We start from the raw sequence: 19,899 nt of genomic DNA on the forward strand, positions 1-19,899 counted from the left end.
CTATGCTCCTTGTCTCTCCGACGGCCTACATTCTCACACCTGCGCTCTGGTCTCCCGGCATAGGATGTAGTACTGTAAGATCCGCTGGTAACAGCCATCCTCTCTTGACAACCTCTTGAAGCTTGCATGACAGGCTATTCTAAGAACCCTCACCATGGCCACCATCAAAGACGGTGGCGCTCACCTCCCACCTAGAGTTTTAACTTAAATTCTGAGATGTCTGCCTTCCCCTCAAATAACTTTTCTCGGCCCCTTCTCCCTTCGAGTCTCTCGTATTCAGACCAAAAGCTTTCGATTGCTTATTCAGCATTTTTAAGAGCCCGATTTTGCTGTTTGCGCTGCCCCTGGGAAGGTGTCAAACACCTCTTTTCATTGTATTTAGTCACCCAGGTGCAGAGCGAGATTGAAAGAGACAGCGGAAGAACTTTCCCGGACTGTGCTGTCGCTCAACGGGCCAAACCAATCATCACGCAGGTTGCCTCCGGGCCCTCCTCTTTGGGGGCGTCCCCCTAGTGAGTGATAGACGGAGCCGCCCGGCCCCGCTCAGCCCAGCCCACGTTGCTGCTTAGATTGAAATGCAGAACTCAAGCCTCTTTCAGCGGGGCACAGACTTCCTTTTACTCCTTCCTTTTGCACTCTCGCCGCCTCCTCCCGGGGAGAAGCCGAGGCACCGGCGGCCCGGGGCAGCAGCACGACGGGCCACTAAGGCCACACGAAGAGTTTCTTTCTGGGAGTGCGGAACTGGGGCCCGGTTGGTGTACTGCTCGGAGCAATGGGTGAGTGGCGGCGGGGTACGCTGTCAGAGCCGGGAAGGGAGGGAGGGAGCGAGCGGGCGAGGGAGGGAGGGAGGGCGCGCACCACTGAGCGCTCACACTCTCCTTATTGACTTTGCTCGTGTTCCTACAAGTTGTGGGAACACGCTAAGGGTCAGCGGCTCGCAGCAGTTCAGTCTGAACGCTGGCTACTGGGTTGCTGCTGTTGATGCCATTTTCTGATTTCAAGACTAGGGAGCGGTGGCATCAGCAAGCCCCGCGCCCCGGTGCGGACCAAATTTTGTTTCGCGTACACACGGTAAAAAAGCCAACCAGAAAAAAAAAAAAAAAAAAAAAAGACTAGACTTTGTCTAATTGCGCAGGTCCCTAGGCGGGGCGCTGGGGATCAAGGGGGAGCGGCCCAAGGACATTAGCGCCGAGTGGGCGAGAAGGAGCCGCTTTGCAGCGTCAAGACCGACTTCCTCGCCTGCTTCGGAGGCTTCTGAACACTCGGAGAGGCCCTGCGTCTCACCACTTTATTTGCTTGTATCGGCCGCAGGCACTGCCGTAATGAGGGAGGAGGGTCTGACTCAACCGCGGTGATTTGAGGCCGTTCCTCAAGGCTCGGGGACCGTATGGTTTGGTGAAAGCCCGGGTCCTTAGTCCCAGGCGGGTGCCTCCGTCTTGCCCCCTGACGCGCGCGGAGGCCGAGTGGCAAGCGGTTGTCCCAAACTGTGGGTGCGCGTCCCCGCGCGCCGTGTGTTCGTTTTGCAGAGCCAGCCTTTGGGGAGGTAAACCAGTTGGGAGGAGTATTCGTGAACGGGAGGCCGCTGCCCAACGCCATCCGGCTTCGCATAGTGGAGCTGGCCCAACTGGGCATCCGACCGTGTGACATCAGCCGCCAGCTACGGGTCTCGCACGGCTGCGTCAGCAAGATCCTGGCTCGCTACAATGAGACAGGCTCGATCTTGCCAGGAGCCATTGGGGGCAGCAAGCCTCGGGTCACCACCCCCACCGTGGTGAAGCACATCCGGACCTACAAGCAGAGAGACCCCGGCATCTTCGCCTGGGAGATAAGGGACCGCCTACTGGCGGACGGCGTGTGTGACAAGTACAACGTGCCCTCGGTGAGCTCCATCAGCCGCATCCTGCGCAACAAGATCGGCAACTTGGCCCAACAGGGCCATTACGACTCCTACAAGCAGCACCAACCGGCGCCGCAGCCGGCGCTACCCTATAACCACATCTACTCGTACCCCAGCCCCATCACGGCGGCCGCCGCTAAGGTGCCCACGCCGCCGGGGGTGCCAGCCATCCCCGGCTCAGTGGCCATGCCGCGCACCTGGCCCTCCTCGCACTCCGTCACCGACATCCTGGGCATTCGCTCCATCACCGACCAAGGTAAGGGCCCGGGGCCCGGATATGGGATTGTGCAGAGCTTCGCTCCGCACCCTCTCAGGGGTTACCGCATCTGCGCCTCCAGGGGCCCGCGTCTGTCCCACCACCTGAGACGTTTCCCTTTGGAAACGTCAGGAGTCCTCCCAGGGGGTGTCCTGATCTCATTAACGTGAAATTCATGCCCTTCGTTTCCTTGCCACACACAGTCTACTGCCTCATCTCAAACTACCAGACCATAACATCCCCCATCCCCAACACATGGTTCGCATTTTCCACCCTCCCCCGCCTCTCGCACCGCGGCAGCCTCGGACCAGCCCGCTCACTTGGAGAGCGCGGCCGGGGCCGGGCTTGGGGCGCAGCCTGAGAGGCCCGAGCGGGCGTGGAGCTGCCGGCTGCAGACACGGCTTCGGGCGGCTTGTTTGGGGAGTCGGGGACTCTGTAGAAATTGCAGTATTCTTCTTGCATTCTGGCAATCAGACCAAATTTGCTCAGGCAGGAAGTTCAAATGTCACCTAATTGGTTTCATTCTTATGCTTCACTTCATTTTCCTCGGAAACGGAGGTCCCGAAGTTACTATTAGTAACTTGCATGTTAGAGCATTGCTCATTCTGGGACTAATTTTCTGCTTTATTTCTCTCTTTCTCCCGCTCTCCTCCTCCCCGCCACCGGACACTTTTTACCTTAACAGATTTTAGCACATATATATCCTAGGAAGTGGCGCCAACCACCGCTATAATGAAGGGAAAATGCACGGCGATTCCACGCTGTCCTCTCTTCTGTTCTTTGCCGTTTTCCCCGCGCCTGCCGCTTCTCTTTAGGGTCCGCCAGTCCCAGGGAATGCTAGTGGACATCCCGTCCCTGCACGTTTTCAGTGGTGCCACCCCACTGTTCCTTTCCTTTCTCACCCTTGACCTTGCGTGTTGTGTCTTATTCTGCTGCTAAGGATGATTCCCCGCGCCCTTATGCTCAGTCGGGCTTCCGCAGGAGACCCGAGTTTGTTTTCTTTTACTGCGTTGTTAAAACAGAATAAAACAAAACACAAAACAGCGTTAACTTCTTTCTCAGTAGGGAGAAAACAAAGCCAAAAATGCCCTAGACGCAGAAATTAAATAATGCAGATATAAAGAGCCTATCTTCTTAATTTCTCAACCAAAACTTTAAAAAGAGCGGGGGGTGGGAAATTAAATAGGAAAAGGGGAAATAGTTCATTTAATTATTTCCTGCCTTCCTCAGTTGCCACCACATTGGCACAATTATCTTTTTAAATAATTAACCATAGCCCTGATTTCTCATCTTCTTGTTTTCTGTGACTTTACAGGATCCTTCTAAGGGCCCAGTTTTGTCTTATTTGGAGCTGGCTGGAGCTTTAGTTGGAGAGAGTTTGCCCTTGATTTATAGGATAAACTGACCTCACTGACATTTAAAGGAAGCCCCTGTTCATGGGAAAGTGTGAGATCAGCAGAAATGGGGGCTCGAAGGGGGATCTCAATTTCTTAAGATAACTTCAGGCTTGTGCCCACCGATTGCCTTTTGTCTGGGAAGGCAAGGAAAGACTGGCAGTTCTGGGCCAAAATACTATTTCCTGGTGCAAATTGGAACACAATCTTAATTCTTTGGCGAGGGGGAGGCATAGTGAAAAAAGACTGACAGAGTTGAAAAGAAAACCTTTCTTCCCTAGGGAACCTACAATCAGACCAGATGTCAGTTGGAAAAGTATTAGATTATGGAGAGAAGCAACTCTTCATTCTACATATTGTTGATTCTGGGTGCCAGCTTTAAACAACCTGTTTTCTGACAAATCTGTGAATATAAAATGATTATTTCTACAAATGATCTTTCCTCAAAATGATTGCCCTGCTTTGAAGCTCAGTATCAGATGGAAGTGTTTAAGATCGTAGTAGTAGCTTTGTCAAACTTCCGTCCTCCACCCATGGGTCCCAAAGACAAACTGCTCCTAGTTTTCAAATATCTTTTCTTTAAAATTGTACTTGCTCACTTAAAGGTGCCGATGATTTAACATGCACACCTCTTGGTATTGTGGTGATCGGTTTACATCATATAATTTTCTTTGCGGCTCTATAAAGAGCATAAAGCATAGTTGACAGCTTTACCTCTTTTCCAAAACACTTAATTCCTCTTTAATTTTCCTAACCTTTTGTTTCATTGAAAAAGTAAACCTATGACCTTACCTCTGACACTGGTGGCACTTACAGTGGTAATTGTACTGTTTGTTTATTGAGTCATATGCACATAACCTCAGTATTTAATGTGTAGAGATAGAGCACGAAGGGTAGTCACACACAAGGTAGGCACACACCTATGCACTCATGCTTTGCATGTATATTGTGGGCATCCTTTAGTCATTTGTTTGCAGAAGACTTTACAGGTCTTTTGTTTCATCTGTTGACTTAAGTACTAGATCCGCACAGCACAGTGAACACTTTCTGGACGTTTCTGAGCGCCAGAACAGGCATAGTTAGGCCAGCACGACCCTTTCTCCCCCCAGTCGACTCTGGGTTAGTACTGGGGAGAACGGGGCGTCCAGTTTCACGCGTTCTTTCCCCGATTTAAGAAAATTCGGGGGAAACTTCAGATTCCTTCCACTCGTTTCCCCAGGGGAGCGAGGATGGGAGGAGGTAATCAAAGGCCGGTTAAAAAAAGAAAAAAAAAAAAAATGTCTTCCCGCGGGCGTGGGGCAGAGAGCGGGGAGAGGCCTACTCCGAGGCGTCACCTGGGCCGGGCCCTGGGCTGCCGGCCGGAGAGGCGGGCCCCGCACCCCTTGGAGGCGGAGGGCAGGGGGCCGACCGAGGTCGCGGCCCCGGCGCTCGCGGGTCGCGGGTTCCGAGCAGGTCTCAGGAGGGGGCGCGCGGTCGGCCCTCCAGCCTGACGGCCTCTCCTCCTCCCCCCAGGAGTGAGCGACAGCTCCCCCTACCACAGCCCCAAGGTCGAGGAGTGGAGCAGCCTGGGCCGCAGCAACTTCCCCGCCGCCGCCCCGCACGCGGTCAACGGGCTGGAGAAGGGGGCCTTGGAGCAGGAAGCCAAGTACGCGCAGGTGAGGAGGCGGGGGCCCCGCCGGGTGGGCCGCGGGGGTTTGGGCGACGGAGGCCCGGGCTCCTCTCGGAGCTTCGACCGAGGGGAAGCCCTGGCCGCCTCCCCGTGACGGCCACGAGCCCCGGGCCAGGGCGGCGGGGGCGGGACGACGCCCAGACGCGCGAGGGCGGGGTGAGGCCTCGACCCCGCGGCCGGGGCCCCGGAGCGGCGGCCCTGGAAGCGCCTCGGGGCCTGTTGGCCAAACGGCTTGCGCCCCGAGCCCTCTCCGCGGCTCGAGTCGGGGCCACATTCACCCGGGACGGGACGGCGTCTCCGAGGGGCCAGGCGAGCGGCCGTGGGTTCCCAGCTGCGCGCGGCGAGCGGCCTGCACGCCCGAGGGCGCGGCGCCGCGGCTCCTCCCGCACGGACGGTCCGCGGCTCCGCGGGCACAGGCGCGCGTGGCGGGCCCCGCGACGGCGAGTAGAGGGCCGCCAGAGAAACTTCAGACAGTTCCCGCGCCCCGATTAAAGGTCACGTCGTCATCTCCCCAGGGAGGTTAGTGAGAAAACCTCAAATTATACGGACTGGCTGTCGACCGTTTAATTTTTCTTTCCCTCTGTCCCTCCCTCGACTCTCCAAAAGAAAACTTGAAACACCCCGTGTTGTTGTTGTTGTTTTTCTTTTCCTTGAGAAAAGCTAAACAACCGTAACAACAAAAGCCCCAGAGTTTTGAGTCTAAATTCATCACCACGGTGGAGTCAGGAGTTCAAAGCTCGCAAAAAACCAAACAACAAAGCCGGACCTTCTCTCTGAACAGACCTATGTAGGTTTGCAAATTTATTCATGCCAAACTCCTATTCCAGAGTCTCAAAATACCCAGTTTTCGTTTTATTATTTTGAAATCTTAAAACTTTCAATGTTTTCATATAATCAGTTTTTTCCACTCAATGGAACTTGTAGCTCTTATTCACTCGGGAGAAAAAATCCTAGTCTTTATTTTCTCTAACAGACACCATTTCCACTTTCTCTTCCCTCCTTAATTTTGTTAAAACAGAATGCCGTAGATATTAGTAGCTCTCCCATGACAAATATCACAGAAAATAGCAAGGAAGGAGGGTCCCTTTCCTGACTATTTGTAAAGCATGCGAAAGGAGAAATGATAAGAAAGTTTGTCATTACCACCTTCTGCAAAAGAGCAGGTAGTACAGAAGAGGCTTTATGTTCAATGGCACCACTGCCACCTAAGCAAGTTATTTAACCTTTTAGAGTCTCTGTTTTTTCATCTATAAAACAGGGAAATAATAGGCCCAACCTCAAGCAGTGTGAAATTTCAATGTGATAATACAACCAGGGGGCACATAAGTCTTCATTAAATATTGCCTATGGATAGAATAGGCATTAAATATTCATTAAATATTTAAGTATTCATTAAATATTGCCTATGGATAGAAATGGCGCTTAGATATTGATTTAAAAACAAGCAGTTTTTTATTTTGTCACAATATACTTTGATCAGGGAGTTCATAGAAAGTGTCAAGGTATTTTGTTACAAACAATAGCGTGTCTATAAAGCACCCAGCATATAGAGTAGTAAGCATTTAATAGGTGCTCAGTAATGTTTATTAGGTCATCATTTCCTGAAATAACATTGTGAAGTATAGAGCTGAAAAAAAATCTCCCCCATAGAGTTGATGAACCTAGTTTATAAATAAAGCAGTGTCATAATCCAAGAATCTTTAGGGTTACTTTTATTTTTACTCCCTTGAATTATAGACCTAGTGTTTAATCTTGTTTAGAAATGGTTAGTTAATACACACACTTCAAAATGAAACCAGTCAATTTAAAATAAAAATAGAACAGTGTTAAGTAATCTACTTTGTATTTTCTGAACATTAAAAATCCATTACATTTTATGCAGTGACTATCAAATCACTAAATGATCAGGTTTATAAGAATGAGTAATTTAAACAAGTGGCCAATAAGCATTGTTCTAAATGCTTGAGAAAAAATTAAAAAATTTTGAACAGAAAGACATTTGTATCAAACTTTCATTTGGAAAGTTCTTAATGGCAATCTGCTAACCTTCTGCATTGCTATGTTGTAAGATACTATAAACGATGTAAAATTTCAAAACTTGAAAAATTTCCATGCATAATTAAGTCAGTTCAGTTCAGTTCAGTCAGCAGCTACTCTATTATAGCTGTCAAAATAGTGCTTAATGCTGAAGGTGTGCTAAGTAGACACATATACTTAGAATGTATCATTTTGTGAGCAGTTTTGGAGTTTAGACATTAATTTCCTTGAGGGTAAAGTTATACATTAAAATTTGTTCATCAACAAACTTGGAAATGTAAGGTGTGTTGTGTGTGTGTGTATTCCATATATATATATATATATATATGCATTTCTCCTACAAATATTTGAAGGGTAATTTTATTAAGGTTATTTTTCAAAGTGTTATCAGCATATGTATGTTTCTACAATCCTAGTGTAAACTTGGGTAACACTTTTCTCTGTGTTATGAACAAAAATTGAGTCTTTGACAAAAAAAAAATTCTCAAGATTTTTGCCCATAATACTTTTATGGTATTTATGGTTGTTATTAAATAGCACACTATTATATGATCTCAGTTTCATTTTAGTTAATAAAGGAGGAAATTGAGAGTTCAGGATCATAGGACTTAGAGCATAATCCTTTGTCAGAATATACCTGTAAAATTACCAACAATTGATCATAGATTCTATTGATTACTATAGTCTAGAGTTTCTGTTTTCAGCTTAAACTGCAAAGAAAGTTGCCCAATTGCTAGTAATTAGAACCTTATGCACACATCTATCTTGTTTTTAAAACATTAGAATATTCAAACTTGTTGTACACATTACTGTTATATTGCAATTGATATTTTATATTGCCATTCAGAAATCCTTATTGTCTATCTTTGAGGATAGAAGAAAAAGGATATTTATTTTTACTTTTTTCACTTACATTTAATGTTGGGCTTGAACTCTTTAATCTCATTTAACTCTCAGTGACAATAATGTTTCTCTGGATCCTAATGGCTGGTTCTTTTCTGTTGGAAATATAAAACTCTCTTGAATGCAACTGCATGGCAAAAAAAAAAAAAACAAAAAAACCCAACAACAAACAAAACATATAGAGAAACGTGAGGTTGGACTATATCTACCCTTTTATATAGTACTTAGTGAATTACTGCCTCATTCTTTTTAAAGAGTTCATAAGCAGTTGTATAGGTGTTGAAATTTTCTTTGTATTGTTAGGCATACTTTCTCAAGGGAAAAAAAAAGAATATCTGGTACTCTGATTCAAGTAATCTGAATGGTGGATTTATAAGCTTTGAGTATCTTTATTTTGGAGTAGTAAAATCAACTCAGACAGTAAGTTTAATATAAAATTAGCTACAAATTGAGATATCAGGAATGGAGAATAGTCTATAAATACTTGAACTTAAGAAAAAGTTCAGAGTTAAATGAGATGTGAAAAGAGTTTAATTTGGAGACATAAATTAATCTGAAATTCTTATGAAACATTCATTTGTACATTATATTTAAAATATAGTATTGCCTGAGTATAATTTTCTAGTGCATTATTTGACAGACTGTCCTTGTAGACATACTGTTCTTAAATATAATGAAGTTGCCCTGGATTTTTCTTCATTTTAAATAAAGTTATTTTGTGCTAAATAATTTATAATTTTATAGAGAATCTATTTCAGGCAAATGTTAATAGTCTTTGAAATTCATATTATCTACTATGAAAAATATTCTTTGATCTGGCTAGCTTTTAACTATGTTTCAAAATTAGTAATTATGTATTGGTAAAACATGTCATATGAAATACCAAAAAAAGCTATTTGAATTTTTTTCAAGGCTACATCAATTTTAATAACATTTTAGAAACATAAAATTTAGAAAAACATTTAAAATAGCAGCTTTCCATTACCTAGAGACAATTAGATCTGTAATGTGATAACTAAATATAATTAAGATCCTTTTGGATGGATGTTGAAATCATATTTACAACTGTCATTTCATTTCGTCAGATTTATTTTACTAGGTTATTGCATAATGAATTAAAGGTAGAATAGCAGCGAGAAAAATGACCTCACACACACACAAAAAGAGAATCTTGTTATTTTCAGGTCTGAAGCTTTTTCATGCTTATGATACCTAAGTGGAAATTCTAGGTGAAGCACAGCTGTTTGTGGCTGAACATACTTTATTATAAAGCCAGGGTAAACTCATTTTATCATAAGAGAAGGACCAGGTAGGGCTGATGAGTGGATGAAAGATTTCGGATGGAAGACTTGGCACTACTATTTGCATTTTCTTCAAGAAAGAAAATGTGGAGTAGACAACTCCCAGAATTTGAGGAATTGTCTATAACCTCTAGTTGCCAGACGGTTGTCATACCAGTTTTTTTCATGGTTGTGAGTGTTTGGAAACTAATGCATTTCCCCTTTCTCTGGGGGCAGTGGTGGGGGGAGGGGAATAAATGCAATGACCATAAATTAAATAATGAAATACTAGGTTACAACTTTTATGTACCTTTTCAACAGCTTTACTCATTTTGCTTATTCTGTGATAAAGGGTGCCCAGTTTTTTTGTTTATTTTTTCTTGTTTTTAAAAGCAAGAGCATCACATTGTGTGCTTTCAAAAGGCTGCACTAACTTAAGTAGACAAGTGATTATGAAACACCTATAGTGTGTCCCATTTTGTAGGGATGTGAGATGATTAAAGGCAAGACCCTGTCCTCAGACTGTTTATAGTCGAACTCTTTGCCAATACAGCTTCTCAACATAGTCATTTGAAAATATTTTTTAAAACTGGCAAATCTGTGTAACATTTTAGAACACAATGAAAAGTCATACTTTCATTCACTCTTGTGATAACCGTAACTAGAATACATTGCATAGTAACATATTTTTTTCCTGGACTCTTTTGTTTAATGTCAGTGGGATAAAATCTGTCTTTTTCTGGAAACATTCAACAAAACAAGGAACTTACTTTTTCCAGGGTATACAATTTGGTCTATTTTACTTTGTATTAGTAAATCTCATTCTCAAAATTAGGTTGAAGATAGTTTGCCTTAGGGAGGACCCTTGTACAGTTCTTTAGAGGAAAGGATTCTCGTGGCTTCCATGGAAGATCCACATGATCCGCATGAAAAGGGGGCTGATGGATTGAGGTCTTATTTATGGAATCTTTAGGTAAAGTCATTTTCAGAAATGAGATTTCCATTACTTGCCCATTGCTGGGGTTTCATTTGGAAAATTTGTTTACTCTTCCCTGGGGATTCCATATGTTGGTCGATTTATAAATCATATTTACAATCCAATTAAATAGAGTAATTTAGCATGTTTGCTCCCATGATATTTATGGTGTACATTTGGTAGTCGCTACTCAGCCTAACTAGCTTTTCAGATTAATTACATGCCCTTCACTGAAAACACTAAACAGATTTGGGAAGTTTAAGTCATATACTCTTTTACTGGAAAGAATAAACAAACATCAATGCTACCTGTAGTTGTTTTCCTTTATGGTGGAAAATTTTACTCTTTCAATTATTGCTTCATAAATAACAATTACTTTACCTGGTAGAGATTTATATCTTTTACTAATGTCATGTTTCAAAATAAATAGTGAGAAAATTGATGTGTTTATTGGGTCACTGGAATGAATGGTGACGGTGGCAGGTACATTTTATTTAAAGCATATTTGTTCTCTCATCTTGATTATGCCGTTTAAAAAAATTTTTTTAATATGAACTTTAAAAGTAAAAAGGGAAATTAAGACAAAACTTTTCCACCCCAAATCTAGGTCATAATTTAACCTGAGTGAAAGCTAAGAGCTATTTCTATACTGTTAAAAGATTTCTGTTTGTTTTTTTTTTTTTAGAGCAAAATCTTGAGCATTCCCTTGCCTCCTTCTAACGATGAGGAGGTCAAACCTCTCTGAGGTTCCCTTCCCAACCTTCCTTTCTGCGGGGCCTGCATCACTAAAATGACTCTAAAAATATTGCGGATTTTAGAGAACTTTGAAATATTTAACATAAAAAATAAATTTGGTGCCTTAATAGAAAATGGACAAATCTGGAAAGAATTATTTGTGGGTTTTTTTTTTTTTTTTTACAGATGATGAACAAATGTAGTTATGGAATAAATAAGGCACCTGATGGTAACGTGAGCTTAAATCCAATGTTTTGACTTCCCACAAATCCTAGGAGCATTATCTAAAATGAGAGTCCACTCCAGCCTGGCTTCTTAGGAGAACATCTCTGGGTAAAAAGAAGTGGACCCACGTCAGGGATTGTAGACATGACATTCGAGGAGCTGAAGCGCCCCCAATAAAGGGGTAACGTCAGTGAGCAGTGGTTCTAGCAGCAAGGATGTACGGAGAGGAAAGGGAAAAGGGGAATATGATAAAGCAAGTATTTCACAGAGATCTATGAAGTTGAATGATAGAAAAAAATATATAAAGAAAAAAGAATGAGTAGGAAAAATTTAGCTGTGATGAAAAACAGAATTCACCAATACATTTTTTTCTGCTGTGTTGCTAAATAATATGTTGTTTCTGTATAATATTACATATCTAACCCATGTAATGGTCAAATGTTGAGCAAAAGTATTGATTAGTTTTAAAGTAATTTTAACCTTAACACTTTAGTCTTACCATTCTTATTTTATGATTCTTGGTGTATAAAATATTAATTAATGCTAGAATAGAAGAGACCAGATACAGATGCAGACACCTTTCCATAATTGAGCTGGAGCAATTCCTTTCCAAACTAATTTCTTTTAGGTTATTGGGAAGATTCTAGATAATGATGATCAGAAATATAATCTGTGTGCAATACTAAATTTCTTCTGCAGGTTGCCAGTTCTTGATCTTCATGCTCATTTGCTGAGAGAGCCTTAAAGTGTTTGTCCTTTGAGCCATTTTCTAATGAGCCATTCTCAGAAAGCAGGAAAAAGAGGGGTTTTTTTAGAAGTTAAGAAACAGAATTAGGGCCTAAGACTGAGTGTCAGGTTCTAGAAGAGGAAAGAATCTTTTACCAGAAAAGATGCTCTGGTTTGAAATGAAATCGTATGTCTTAATTGTCCCGGATAAACAGTTTGATTTGCTGCAGAGAATCCTGTATCAGAAGGGGTGATGACTTCTTTTAACACATGGCCATGGACTTGCTGATTGATTGACCTAGGGTAAATGGCTAAACTCCTTAATCTATATTCTCTTGGATAAAAAGAGGATAAGATTTCATTTATATTCAACAATGATGTGCAGTGGCTTCTTTCTTAAAAATCAGAACATCATCCTTTGTAACACATGTTAATTGCAATTAAACATAGAGTTTTACTCATTATAAATTATCTTGTAATTATTATAAACTCAGGTTAAAATGAGCTACAGTTTATCAGTTCTAATTATTTGATAAAATACGTTGGGTATTTCTTAGTGCCTGAGACATGAGACAGATTCAGTAAACCTTAGTTTCCTTTCTTCTTCCCCATTTTTCAAAGAACAAGCACTCTGACAAAAAAAAAAAGAACACGAGGTGTGTGTTCTTATAGAACCAACTACATAAAGTTAACCCCTCTACTTTTATTCTTATTTTGACAGAAATTCACAAGCAGTGTTAAATCACATCCATGTATATATTTTACTCCATGCATTACTCTACATTGAGAAAATAATTTTTGAGACCCCCCCACTGTTGCATTCTCATAGACATGGAAGTAAAAATAATAACCAAATGAATTACAGTGGAAAACAATTTCTGTGTTGCTATTGAATCGGAAATAGTATCCAACATATGTCTGCTTTTCTTACCTCTAAGGATTGATTGGTTTTATGAATTATATTTCTATTATTTACATTAGGAAATATGGCGATATGTTTATTTATTCAGATCACCACCAGGAAATAGCATTTTCCTTATTTCTAAACAATGTAGAAATTGAAGGGGGAAAATTAAGTTACTTGAAGAAGGGTGCTGAGTATTCATGCCAGAATCAGGATTAGAAATCAGGGTGTTTTTGGTGTTGTTAATAGTAACGATACCAACAATAATTTATCGCATGCCAAGGTTTCTAGGCAGACTTGCCTGCCAGAGTTGCTGTGTTTTGTTTGCAAACTAAGATTTTACATTTAAATTCATTTCAAGAGATTTATTTACGTGGCTTCTAAAACTTCAGATCACAGAGCCGTAAAACTTTTGCAAGCAAATTTTCCAATTTCAAAACCATGCATATGTAATCCTTTCATATTCTGACATTTTCCTTTCTAATAAAATAACTCTGGAAAAAATACCTCCCTCATCTTCATTAAAAAACCCTTATAGACAAACTGCCTGATCTTTGCATGTCCTTTGTCCAATAGGCATTTTCAACGTGATGTTTTAAAATATGGCCGTGTTTTATTCAACAAAGGTCATGCTCATTTTGAGTTTCTAAAATGACAGCCCACACTCTGCCCTTCTTTACTGGAAATGAAAGTACACCAACCAGGCCCTTCACAAAGATCTCAACAAAAGAGCCAAACAAAACTGGAGTGTGGGGGAAAGCTGACAAAGGCAGACAGGGAGCTGAACGGATTCTAAGAGTACTTAATCACAATTAATTCTTTCCTCACCTTGTGTTTCCTTCCTATAATTCCAAGTAGCAAAAGCAAATACTGTGGATTTTCTGGTTTTAGCCTCCTCAAAATCTTTGTGGAAAAAATACATTTAAGTAGCAAGACTGAATGCATTTAGAATATAAACAGAGTCAAATCTTAGAAAAAAGAAATTAGAAGGTAGAGTCAGAATATTGTCAGTTACTACTCAGAACTTACATTCTGCATTTTTCTAAGAACTGGGGAAAAGTCAGCCACTCTAATGTGATTATTTTCACCTCTTGTCTTTTCCGACTCCTTTTAGGCACCAAACGGTCTCCCAGCTGTAAGCAGTTTTGTGTCAGCAGCCAGCATGGCTCCTTATCCTACCCCGGCCCAAGTGTCGCCCTACATGACCTACAGCGCTGCTCCTTCTGGTTATGTTGCTGGACATGGGTGGCAACATGCCAGTGGCACCCCACTTTCCCCCCACAACTGTGACATTCCTGCGTCGCTGGCATTCAAGGGAATGCAGGCAGCTCGAGAAGGTAGCCACTCTGTCACAGCTTCCGCGCTCTGATGGGAGATTCTGTCTGCAGCAGCTTCACCGTCTGCAGCAGCTTCCCCCAGGAGTCTCCCTCTCGGCACACCCTCCCCGCCTTCCCTGGTCTCGGATCCCACCCCTCTGCCCTCCAACCCTTTTGCCGGAAAGCTGGCTTTATGGACTCACCTCCTTTGTGCTGATGACACTTAAATATTTCTCGCCATAACTTCTCTCTCACAGAAAGCCTGACATGACTTTAGGATTTAAAAAACAGAAGCGATGTTCGGGATTGATGAGACGTTCGTGTTGCCCACGCACTGTTCTTAACGTAGAAACCTGCACCCCTCAAAGGGCTTAAGGAACTTTTCAAACTAGTCTTTGGTAAAACCACATGTGTATATTTATTCTAAATCAACCTGAACTTCTGAGACGTGCAATTGTTGAGATTCTGCAAAATCAATAAAAGAAAATACATATAGAAAAAGTTATGCTACACCCTCTAATCAAATAAGGTAATAAAATAAGCCTTAATTCATCATTAGGAAACCAATCAATAATTGACTTGAGTGATCCTTTATTTTTAACAGATGACCTATTTTGTTGGAAAATATATGTATAACTTAAGCAATATCTGAATTTAGCTCCTCCTGGTGTTTTGACTTGGTTCCAAATACAATAATGTTTATATTTTCTATTAGTTTGTAAATACGGACTCTGGATGGTGCATTTGTGTTTTCATTCCATGGGATAACCCCCTCCCCATTACTACCCACCACCCCCCACACCGCCTCTCTCTTTTTTCCCTTTCTTTTTGCAAAGGTGACTTCCCGGCAACGTCTTTGTCTCTGTTTGGTGGTGGGCTGCTCAGGCTCCTGGGCCTGGACTCGCCCCAGATTTTGTGTGTGCAGTGAAGGCTTCGACATCTCATGAAGGACATTTTCTTTCTACAACAGAGGACTCAAAAACACAGATAAAACAAGCCAGTCTCCCATTCTGTATCCCAGTCAAACAATACACATGCCAAGCATATAAAGACAAGAGGGTGGAAATATCTGAAAGAGGCTCTAAAGGAAGTCACTTAGAAACTTAAGTTTAATGTGAAATGCTTTGCAAAGACACTTAAAATGAACTTTATGTTAAAGAAAACCACTGTGAAACTAAATTGTACTGTTATTGTTGGCTTACCTGTGTGTTCAGCAATTGCAGCCCAAAATTACATTGTAATTTAAAGAAAATGGAAAAATTCCGCTCTAATGAATGTAAAAACGGCTTGCTGTGAAGTTTACATTGTTGTACAGAAGCATGTGTCTCGTGTAGGTAAACTGGTGATGGTATTAGAAATACAGATGCTATTTAATTTTTAAAAATTCCCTTTATTCATTTCTGGAGCTACAGGACATGGTTTAACTGATGGATCTTTTGAAACCAATTTGCTTTTCACTTTAATGTTCATAATAGAACTGAGGGGGTATATGTTTGTGTGTGTGTAAGAGAGAGCATGTGATTATGTTTCATATTTTAAAACAACTGATTTTCTTGGGAAAAAACCTACAGTTTTAATCTCTTCTGTTCTGAACGTTCTTCCTGCTTGGCAATATAGGCTTGAAAATACGTTTTTAAAACGTTGGTACAATTCATCTGTTGGGAAATTAATATATAGTGGGGCTCTTTTTTTGGTGTTGATTCTGTGCAATAACTAGCAGGGCCCATCACCAGATATGGATGGTAGGTGGTTTTGCTCTCTTCCTGTCCGGGCTGTGCGCAGCCCACGGGGCAACCCACTTCTGTCACATTGGGTTCATGGCCTCATTTACAACTCAGATGGCTAGATGAGCCAGGTTTTCAAATCACTGTGATGTAAACAGTAAGCAGATTTCTGACACACAAGTTATGTTCGAGGAACTGCTTTTTTCAAGCAGCAGATATCTTGTAGAGAGCTTTGAACTACATTTATTTCTAAAGCAACCGAAATTCAGTGCTACAAACAGAGGATTATAACTTCAGGAGAAGAATAAGCAGAAGGAGCAGATGAACTCTCAGGGCCCTAGTCTTCCTTTGATCTTGTAAAACTCCTATTGACATCTGGAGTTCCCAGTCTGGTGAGAAAATAGAACTATAAACCAAATGGAACAAAATACCAGTCCAATATTTGGTGGAAACTTTAAAACCACACGGTACAAGGACTCTCCTGCCATGCAGAAAAACTGACACAAGGTACGGAATTATTCCTTATCAGATGTTTTTAGGAGGCTATTAGGAGTCTTTAAAATATATCAATAATTTGTATGGAAATACAACTAAATGTTATTTTCCTCATCTAAATTAAGAAGTCTCTTGTTAATATGCTATTTATAATTTTTTCCTGATTTCTTGTATCTTTAAAAATCTAATATTAATACTATAAAAGGTTTCCTTTTCTTTTCCCCCCCGGAGGCCTTTTCTTAGCAATGGTGAATTCACATGGAGTAAATTTTTAAAAGATAAGAGAAAGCCCAAATACAATTTGCTATTCAAAGCACACTATGATTTAAAACTACTTTTAAAAATGAGAGAAGGAAAGTGGGAGGGGAGATGAGGTTGTTCGATTTTTAAAAACATTATTATTCTTGGTTAACATTGACTTTTTTCCTCTGTTTCTTAGGGGGTAAAAATGTTGTTTTTAACCTGGCAAATGCACTCTTCAGATATCCTTTTCCATCCTGTCCACATGGAGAGGTTAAAGGTTCAATTTCATGGCCTCTGTGGAGGCAGTGCTCTCTCTCACAGGATGCAAGAGAGAGAATCACCTGCAAGGAGAGAATGCAGTTGGACAACAGACACACTCTTGCTTCTCTTGTTTTGTCCTACTTTTAATGACCCTCTCATTAAGTATTGGGCTGAAATATAAATTAAAGAACACGTTGGAAACGATGTACAAGTGAAGGCTGTGTATGTATATACAGTATGTCAAAAGCCTTTATTTTTATACTTCAAATGCTCTAAATTAATAAAAAGTAATAATTATCATGTTATCTTTCATTTTTTTCCGAAATGTTTTAGTGACACAGCTTTGTGGTAGACAGATCTCCTGGTTATAGTTACGAACAGGTGTCATCCTAGAACAGGCAGATATTTTTGTTGACTCAAGCTACTGAAGGAGCATCACTTCAGGATGCAGATATAAAATTAAGCTTCGTTACATCAACGTCAAGGAGATATTTTTTTTGAGTGCATGTTAGTACAGGCATCTTTGGAAATGCCAAGAATGTACTTCTCTTTTGAAACATTTTCTCCTTCATAATACATATTTTAACATTGAAGTTAGTAGACTTCACATCTGAAACCATCACTTAAAAATAGTAAACTAGAAATGTAGTTTATTCTAAACATCCTTAAAAAAAAAATGGCATAGGTAAGAATTCTGAGAAAAGGTATCTGATGCAAATACAGCACAAACAGGCCTAAGGAGCAGTTCAGATTTGTGATTCAACATGAACATATTTCAGCATTAAAACTTGTTTTCAAAGGGAACTATGTGAAGAAAAGTAGTTTCATATAGTTTCATGTTTTATCTTTGTCACAAAAGACTTCAAATATCATAATTTTAAAATATGATCTGCTTTAACCAACAGTGCAAAATATAAAGTAGGTTTAGGAAAATACAGATGAGATGTATATTATTACTAAAGGAAACCAACAATTCACATTTTACATGAAATTTTAAAAAGGCCATTTTAGTACCCTTCAGAAACATTTTCCATGTATATGATTAAATACTATTTATGGAAGAATTTAATTCCTTATAAAAACTTTAAATTTTGGCATCTTTTTTCACTTATAAGCACTTCTTTACCTTTTGGGAAAAAATAATCATCAATACAATGAATTTTTATTGCAAAGCCATGTAAGAGGAACATAGGTCATAAAATTTGTATTGTTTTTATGGAATATATCTAATTTCCATGCTACTTTTCTATATTCAGTTTATATATTTCATTGCTTCACAGTATTAATTTTCTCCTCATAGTTTTAAGGATATGATTAAAACGACAGTTTCAAATTGTCTAGAGATAATTTTTGAAGTATCAAATAGGTTTTGTTCTTGAGCACACTGTTTTACCCTTTACAATTGTATCTAAGTGTATAATTATAATTTATCATTGTATGGGCTTAACTGATAGATATTCTCGCCTCCTGATGGTGCTGTGTAATGAAAATCCATTTTCACAAGGGGGGAAAATACACTGTAGGCAATCACCAGTTCTCCTGAAGCCATGAATAGGTGTATTCATAAACCAGCAGCATCACTGCACCACCTAGAAAAGAAAAGAGCAGTTTTTAATCCTGTGAAATTGTGTTGTCTTTCCCACTGGGTTTCTGAATCCCCTTGAGTCTTATGCAGCCTATCAGGCAGAAGCCATTCAGAATCATCAGTTCTCAAGCTCCAATGCATAGACTTCAGAAAACTACTGTGGAAAATTCTCAGAGCAAAATCAAGACCATCTTGAGCCTCCAAATACATTTTTTCCCCATGAGTTTCTGTAACCTTCATCATTTCTCATCAGATTCTTTTTCAGGCACTTTTAATTTTTAAAAGTAAATAAATACATATTTAGTCATGTAAAGGCATGTGACTTTCCCGTGAACAGAAACCTTCGGATTTGTCATTTGTAGGCAAAGGATTTATTTTTTCCAGTTTATAATGAGCATTGTTATAGCTGCATTCAACAAGGACATTTCTAAGATGGTGCTTGATAGATGAGCCTGGTTTTCTCTTACAGCTTTCAAATTGGATTGTAATGTGAAAAATAGCTTCTGAGTCCTTCTAAAATCTGTATTTCAAAATGTAGCCAGCTTTCAACCTCCTTTTGTTGCCATCACTCCTTTCATCTGTGGATTGCACTTGAAAATCTGGTAGTTGCATTGAGTGTCATAAGATCCATCATTTATCTGGGAAGGGAAGAGTTATATAATTGGCTGCAAAAATGCTTGCTATATAATATGTCAACAGCAGTACGATATAGGAAGACAAACACTGAGGCTGCTGGATACCTAGATGTTAGAAGCACATGTATGTGATTGATTTTGTGTTCTCTCTGATGCGGTAAACAGCACACATCCTGTGCCCTTTAAGATGTTCTCTGTCCTTTCGTGTCTATGTGAACAGTATTACAAAATCAAAATGTGGACAAATATCCAGAGCACATCTTAGAGAAGACTTGGCTATGTGAACAGAAGACCAACTTCTGACAGAAAGAAATAGAACTTGATTTTCATCTTATTTTGTACGCATTGCCATATGCTTTTTTTTTTTAATCTACAGGCTGCACATGTTTGTGTAACCTTATGCCAAAGATAATTATCTGCCTGTAATTTTCATTTTTAACCCATGAAGATACTCTATTAGCCCCATCTTGGCTGCTGTAGCTCTCCTGGAGCTCTGGCAAACAAAAAGGGATGCACTACAGAGGGCTGTCATACGTATGTAATTGCTGTATTTCCTCATTAACTGTTTGCAGTGTAAGACAAGAACACACAGATTTGAGTAAGTTTTCAGCCTAGTGATATTTGGAGTCTGAACCACA

At 40.7% G+C, this 19,899-nt stretch overlaps 2 protein-coding genes across 3 annotated transcripts in view; one reads left to right on the forward strand and one right to left on the reverse strand.

Annotated features, from left to right (window-relative positions):
* The first annotated feature begins 545 nt into the window (after positions 1-545).
* PAX9 (paired box 9) lies at positions 546-17,341 on the forward strand. 2 transcript variants are annotated; one of them, XR_009597115.1, is made up of 5 exons: positions 546-776; positions 1,527-2,153; positions 5,060-5,202; positions 14,117-16,549; positions 16,977-17,341. XR_009597115.1 is itself a non-coding variant. In XM_012098838.4 (4 exons), the coding sequence occupies exons 1-4, from the start codon at positions 773-775 to the stop codon at positions 14,369-14,371; spliced, it is 1,029 nt and encodes a 342-aa protein (XP_011954228.2). In that variant the 5' UTR covers positions 546-772; the 3' UTR covers positions 14,372-17,341. The 2 variants fall into 2 exon arrangements, 1 of the variants encoding a protein (XP_011954228.2); XM_012098838.4 differs by having other exon boundaries at positions 14,117-17,341.
* The window catches only part of SLC25A21 (solute carrier family 25 member 21), a 527,236-nt gene continuing 524,505 nt past the window's right edge, over positions 17,169-19,899 (reverse strand). The window contains exon 10 of the mRNA XM_042235305.2: positions 17,169-18,630. Coding sequence (XP_042091239.1) covers positions 18,569-18,630 — 62 coding nt within the window. The 3' untranslated portion in view covers positions 17,169-18,568. The remainder of the gene's footprint in view (positions 18,631-19,899) is intronic.

The sequence above is a fragment of the Ovis aries genome, chromosome 18 (assembly GCF_016772045.2).
Source record: "Ovis aries strain OAR_USU_Benz2616 breed Rambouillet chromosome 18, ARS-UI_Ramb_v3.0, whole genome shotgun sequence".
Classification (NCBI taxonomy): domain Eukaryota; kingdom Metazoa; phylum Chordata; class Mammalia; order Artiodactyla; family Bovidae; genus Ovis; species Ovis aries.

Bases quoted from the DNA above. Each gene is read 5' to 3' on its own strand.
- PAX9 (XM_012098838.4), top strand. The intron at 2,154-5,059 runs GTAAGGGCCCGG...TCCTCCCCCCAG, and splicing joins TCGCTCCATCACCGACCAAG to GAGTGAGCGACAGCTCCCCC. The intron at 5,203-14,116 runs GTGAGGAGGCGG...GACTCCTTTTAG, and splicing joins AGGAAGCCAAGTACGCGCAG to GCACCAAACGGTCTCCCAGC.